Below are 6,333 nucleotides of genomic sequence, written 5' to 3' on the forward strand. Positions count from 1 at the left end.
TGGGGGCTACAGCACAGCTCCCACCTCCAGAGGGGAGAGGGGGAGGAGGAGAGGACAAGAGCAAGGGGGGGGGGGGCACCCGGGCCTCTTCCAGCTCAGCCCTACTCCTACCTGTGCCCCTGGACGCAGGCGCAGGGGATTTGGGCACACCGGACAGGATAGTTTGAAGGGGAGAAAGGAGGCAGGATCTCGGCATGACTCCCCTCATTTTGTCCAGGGCTAACCATGTGGGGCTCATACATATTACAGAAGTCAACCAAAGGGCCACAGAGGGGAAAGAAGGAAGGAGGGAGAGAGGGAAGGAAGAAAGGAATGAATGAGGAAGAAAGGAAGGACAGAAGCCGTTTATTCATGAGGCCCCTGGGGTGAAGACAGGGAGGCACAGCTCATAGAGGGAGATGACAGGCACACGGAGATCTGCAGGGCGGTGCGGAGGGAGCTGGTGTAGGAGCCTCGATGCCCTCCCTTGCTCCCCACAACTCCAGGCCACTGGTGTCAGCGCTGAGAGTGGGGGATGAGCGGTCCCCAGCATGGCCTCCCTGGGCTCCCTGAGAGCAAAGGCGGTCACTGGTTACAGAGGACAGGGCGGAGCGAGGCAGCAGGATGCCAACTGAGAACTGGAGTTGGTGGGGATGGGGAGGTGGCGATAAGGGATCCGGATGACAGCACGTGAGGCCATCTCTGCTCTCAGCAGAGGCCACAGCTGGTTTGGAAAGAAGTGGGGGGTCTCACCTGCGATGGGAGGCTCAGCTGGCCATGATGTGCTTCACGAATGCTGGAAGGAAGGGGAGAGTGAGTGGCAGGGCTCAAGCACTGGGTAGCCAAGGGCGGGAGCCTAGGGTCCCAGTCCCCACCCCCGACCCCCCACCAGCTCCTGGCCTGCTGAGCAGCACCTTCGTAGTTGATGCAGCCATTGGAGTCTTCCTGCCCCGCCATCAATTTCTCCACCTCATCTTCCGTCAGCCTCTCACCTGGCGGGGCGGGAGGCTGAGTCAGCACCCCCGGAAGGTGCGAAGGGTGCGGGGACCCCCTGAGCCCCTCTGGGTGGTGGGTCTGCCTCCCTAGTGCTCCCACACCTCACTTTGGCACGGCCATCCCGGCTCACAAGGCCTCGGCCATCACCCCATTTCTGAGTCCAGGGGAATCAGTGACAAGTCAAAAACGGTGGAACCTGGGGTGCAGGTCTGGTACCCCCTCCAAGCCTGGGCTCTGTCTTTAAAAAGCCAGCTTGGGGGGCGCCTGGGTGGCGCAGTCGGCTAAGCATCCGACTTCAGCCAGGTCACGATCTCGCGGTCCGTGAGTTTGAGCCCCGCGTCAGGCTCTGGGCTGATGGCTCAGAGCCTGGAGCCTGTTTCCGATTCTGTGTCTCCCTCTCTCTCTGCCCCTCCCCCGTTCATGCTCTGTCTCTCTCTGTGCCAAAAATAAATAAAAACGTTGAAAAAAAAAATTTTTTAAAAAAATAAAAAAATAAAAAAATAAAAAGCCAGCTTGGCGTTCAAGTCACCAGCACGCACTGTCCTCTTTTTTCGACGGGCTGCTGGGGGTCCTCCCATCATGAGGAGGCCAGCCCCACCATGTCCCCAGAAGCAGTTCCCCAGGGCAGCCTTTTGAGGCTCGAGGAAGGACCCGTGGGGTGAAGCTGAGGGCCTTGAGGGGTGATGGTGGAGGAGACCAAGAGACAACATCTCTGTTCTCCAGACAAGTCTGCCACGCTCCTGCCTCTGGGTTTTGTGTGCTGTGTGGGTTCCCTCACTGCGGTGGGGGGCGACCTCCTACCCCCAGCCACACACACAACCCAGAGACCAGCACAGGGCTAAGCACGCAGTAGGAGTTCAGTCAACGTTTGGTACGGGGAAAAGCTGCTTTGAGCAGACATAGTAGGTGCTCAATAAACATTTGCTGTACAAAAAAGCTTCTTTGAGAAGGGGGTGCCCCTGCCAGCCAGATGATGGGGGTCTGGATGTCCAAGAGGCAGGCGCCTAACCTACTGGGCCACTTACTTGCCGTGTCCCTGGGATGTGACCTCAAGACAACGAACACCGGGACTGAGTTGATCCTGCTGGATACGCCACACTGCCCTACCCTGTCCCCAGAGCTGTCCTCAGCCCCCTGGGGTTCTGTGAGCTGCACCAACACCTTCTCTTCCTCCCTACCTAAGTCTCTAAATTCCCCACATTGCTGTCGCCTGCCATAGAGGCTTCTTGACTGTCACTCTCTCCATTTCAGACATGAGACACAGGCTCGCCTGGTGACGAGTGGTTTCTCCCAGGATGCCCCGTGAGGGAGGAGTGGGGGTGAGGAGGACGCGGCCCTCACCTAGAGTGGCCAGCACGTGGCGGAGCTCGGCACCCATGACAGTGCCATTGCCCTCTTTGTCGAAGACCCGCAGCCCCTCCACAAAGTCCTCATAGGTGCCTGTGTCCTTGTTCTTGGAAATGTGCTGGAGCATGGGCAGGAAGGTGTCAAAGTCCATCATCTTGGTGTTAAGCTCTGTGGAGAGATGGTCCTTGGTCCCACGCTCTGAGGGGCGGGATGGGCACACCCTTCCGCTGTGCCTTATGGTGAAGGGCTGTGGCCCTCACACGGTCCCAAAGCACTCTCTACACCCGTTAGCCATTTACAAAGCACTTCACCATCACGAGGCACTTCACAGTCAACGGAGAAATGCATTGTTTACATAATCCTTTGCTGTCCACAAGGACGGTTGGCTGCAGTGCTCTGTCTAGAGCCTCTGCTCTCCTTTGGGGAAACCCTCCTAGATAGTGTCATTTTCTAATAGACCCCACCCTCCCCACAACCTGTGATTGGCCAGGAGCAGTGGGGCCAATCAGAGACCGTCCCTGGGACTTTTGAACCTGGGGAGAGGGCTTAAGTCTCACTCTTCCTCGGGGCAAAGTAGGCAAACCTCTCTGGCAAAAACGGTGAGGGAATCTGGGGCCCGGAGCCCCAGAGAGATGTGGAGGAGACAAGGAAGGGCCACGGAGCAGAGGGTGGCCAAGGCTGGGTGCCCCCCCCCCCCGCCCGCCCTCACACCAGCCACGGCAGCTCATTTGCACTGTCAGTTTCCTATCTGGCGAATAAGCGTGGGGCCAGATGGCCCAGCAAACTCACTGCTTGTTGCCCCATCGGCATCGCCTGAGACCAGCTCAGTGTCCTCATCCAAACAATGGGAAGATGTCAGGAGAACCCAGAGCAGGGAGGGTCCCACGTTGTCCCACCACAGACGGCGCCCCCCCCAGTGGCCTCCCCGGGGCCTGGCACTCACGCATACCAACCTTCTTGCTTTGGTCTCCCCAGGACGCGGAGCACCTCGGCCTGCGTAGGGTTCTGGCCCAGCGCCCGCAGGACATCCCCGCACTGCCCGTATGTGATCTTCATCTCACACTTGGGTGTGCGGTCGAACAGCATGAAGGCTTCCTTGAATTCTGCCAGGAGAGGGCGTGAACCGGGGACACGCCCAGAGTCAGCCCACCCCACTCACGCTGCGCTGGCAGGACTCTCAGGCTGGGGACCCTGGGCCCCACCCTGCCGCCCTCGGGCTCAAGACCCTCACTCACCTTCAATCTGCTCTGGTGTAAACTCGATCTGAAAGGAGACCCCAAAGATTCTGAGTGCCTGGCTCAGAGGGTGGGACCAGGCCTCCTCCCAGGCACTTCCAGGGGCACAACCCAGGCCTCAGCCTCTTGGCCACCCAACTTGTCCCCGTTCCAGCACCCACAACCTCCTGCCATCGACCCTGGCACCTTCCTGCCTTCTTCCCCCTCCTGACCTGTTAGAACGAGGGCCTTCAGTCTGCATGTGCTCAGACCCTGATGGCAGCGGGGGGAGGGGGCGGGGGACCGCATCTGGGGAAGAGGTGAGAAGGCTGGCCCGGTCCCCTGAGTCCCCAGCTCAGCCTAGGCCTTACCTGTCACCCCTGGTCCTGGACAGAGGTGTCTGAAGCCACAAGATTTGATCAGACTGGCTTTGCCCCCACCCCCGGCAGGCCTGGGGGCCCAACGGGCAGGACCATCCACAGGAGAGAGACAGGAGGCCTCAACTCCTTGTGGAGGGTGACAGGAGGGGGAAGGGGGAAGGTACAGGCCAGATCGTTTCTGTCAGCATGAGAGCATATCCACAGGAATGCACGCGTGTGTGTGAGAGAGAGGCACGTGTGTATATTCACACACGTGTGTGCATCTGCAAGTGTTTACACGCGCCTGTCCCGCACAGGGCCCTCAAGGCTAGGCACTGTCACTCACATGGCCCCGCTCTACAATGGGGTCTTACACACCCCTTCCATAAGCCCAAGGCCACCCCCACCGAAGCAGAGCATGGGGCCAGGGGGGTGTGGGTGAGTGTTTGCTGAGGCCACATCAGAGCCACCTGAGGTCAGGAGGCCTCCTGGGACCTGGTTTCCCCCTCCTCACCCGATACCAGGTCTATTTTTATCACGGCAGTCACTCGCCCCAAGGTCAAGGTCGCAGGAGGGAAAGGAGCTTGGGGGAGGGGGCGTGACTGGCACCTCTTCCACTGCTGCTCCCTGGGAGCCCCACCGACCTCCACCTCCACGGCACACATCAGCGCAGAGGAACCCTGCCACCTTGTCGTGCTTGTCCCCACCCAGTGCTGGGAAGAACAAGTTGTTGCTCCCGGCCCCCTGCGAGCTCTCTCGGCACCAGGAAGCCTGCTGACATTAGGCTGCCTGGCCTCCTGGCAAAGCCTCCTGCCCTTCACTGGCCGGCCCGAGGGGCTCCCTACACCCTCCTCTCGGAGGGGAGTCTGTGCCCGCCGCAGATCCGGGGAGACTGGACAACGCCACCTTGGGCCTGGAGTGGTCAGACCTCAGCAGGGGGCCTGTGGGACACGAGTTTGGACACAGGGGGTGGCTGGGGCTCAGGGAGCCAACTCCAAAGAGCACTTTCTGTGAACAGTTCCTGGTAGCCTGCAAGGAAGGTTTATTACCCCATTTCACATCTGGGGAAACCGAGCCCCAGAGCAGTGAACAGGAGGGAACAATGTTGGGATTTGAACCCGGGTCTTGAGGGACAAGGTAGGCGCCCCGGGAAGGGCTCACGAACGGGAGACGGTTCTGTGCAGTTGGGCCACAGGTCTGGCTGGACAGGCAGGAGCTGTGTAGGGCTGGGGGAGCTAGCTCCACAGGGCAGGGTGGCAGTGACCGGTGGCCAGCCACGAACAGGGGACAGGCAGGACACGGGGGATGTGCCACTATGCAAATACCACAGGTGGGAGTCATGGCTCTCCCTCCAAGTTTAGACTCTGAGAAAGAATCTCTGGTTCCACTGGTCACGGCTCCAAGACCAATTTCCTACATGATCTACTCAGCCTGTGCCTCAACTTCCCTACCTAAAAGCTGAGGCTTGACTAAGTCTGGGGCTCGGCCACTCTGGTAGGGGTGAGTGTGACCCAGCCTGGGCAGGGGCCTCACTTCCTCATCCTCTCCCCCCAGGCCACCCTGGGGGACTTGGCGTGGACGTGAGACCCCGCTGCTAGACAAGGAAGATCTCCACTTGGCCACAGGGGTTGGGTCCAGGCAGCTCCGGGATTCCCCAAGGATGTGAGGTCCAGAGAGAAGGGCAAGAGACAGTTTCCAGAGCCAGCAAAAGACTTGCCCTTCGGCGGCACTGGGGGAGTCCTGCCTGATGTCTGACAACCATCCCTCCTGCTGCAGCCCTCCGGATGCCTGAAAGCCCCCAGGGCCTGTCTGACCTCTGCGTGGAGGCTTCCAGGGTCAGCTCAGTGCTCACTTTCTAGAGTCTGGCCTGCCACTGAGTAGGTCCACTCTGGGATCCACTGACTTGCCCCGTCCTTCCTGCTGAAACCCAGCTCCCACACCCACCTTGATTTTGGAGGCATCAAACTCCACTTCCTTGGGGCGCTCGGGCTCGGGTGCAGGTGCGGGCGGTGGCGCGGGAGCCGCCTTGGCTGCTTTGGCGTCGTCCTTCTTGGGGTCTGGCTTTTTGGGGGCCATGGGAGCTGTAAGCACAGAGAGGGATGTGGAGAGATGGAAAGCAGAGAGCAGGGTAGGTGAGGCTCCCAGGCCTGGCCTTTATCCTGTCCGGACACCTCCTGACCCCAGTCCCCCCCACCCCCACAGTGCACAATAGGGACAGGGCCATAAAAGGACATTGGCTAAGCTCAGGGGCTATTTCGGGGCCTGGGGAGGGCATTGTTCGGGCTCGGGAATGGGTGGGGAAGAGGGAGGGCCCTCCCTTCCTCCCAATCACCTGTTGGGGAGAGGGAGGGGGAGGAGAGGACCGAAGCCACTGCTCAACACACACCACTCACCCTCAAATGCACACGCACCCATAGGCACAGCAGCCCTGATGCCCC

The 6,333-nt window shown here is 60.2% G+C and overlaps 1 protein-coding gene across 2 annotated transcripts; it reads right to left on the minus strand.

The window, feature by feature from the left end:
* Positions 1-329: 329 nt before the first annotated feature.
* Positions 330-6,050, minus strand: MYL3 (myosin light chain 3). 2 transcript variants are annotated; one of them, XM_078443136.2, is made up of 7 exons: positions 5,840-6,050; positions 3,558-3,585; positions 3,276-3,425; positions 2,317-2,490; positions 894-971; positions 733-775; positions 330-617 (listed from the first exon to the last, which is right to left on the minus strand). In XM_078443136.2, exons 1-6 carry the CDS (start codon positions 5,969-5,971, stop codon positions 747-749), a joined length of 591 nt encoding a protein of 196 aa, XP_078299262.1. In that variant the 5' UTR covers positions 5,972-6,050; the 3' UTR covers positions 330-617; positions 733-746. The 2 variants fall into 2 exon arrangements, with proteins under 2 accessions (XP_078299262.1, XP_078299261.1); XM_078443135.2 differs by having other exon boundaries at positions 330-548; positions 5,840-6,048.
* Between the last annotated feature and the right edge of the window lie 283 nt (positions 6,051-6,333).

Source organism: Panthera onca, chromosome A2, assembly GCF_046562875.1.
Source record: "Panthera onca isolate mPanOnc1 chromosome A2, mPanOnc1 haplotype 2, whole genome shotgun sequence".
In the NCBI taxonomy this organism is placed as follows: domain Eukaryota; kingdom Metazoa; phylum Chordata; class Mammalia; order Carnivora; family Felidae; genus Panthera; species Panthera onca.

What these genes read in the sequence shown, in the direction of transcription:
- MYL3 (XM_078443136.2), bottom strand. Translation starts at nt 5,971, where the DNA reads ATGGCCCCCAAAAAGCCAGACCCCAAGAAGGACGACGCCAAAGCAGCC. An exon ending in CCACGTGCTGGCCACTCTAG is followed by an intron (nt 972 to 2,316) that starts GTGAGGGCCGCG and finishes CCGCCCCGCCAG; the next exon opens with GTGAGAGGCTGACGGAAGAT. An exon ending in TGGCTGCATCAACTACGAAG is followed by an intron (nt 776 to 893) that starts GTGCTGCTCAGC and finishes CCTTCCTTCCAG; the next exon opens with CATTCGTGAAGCACATCATG.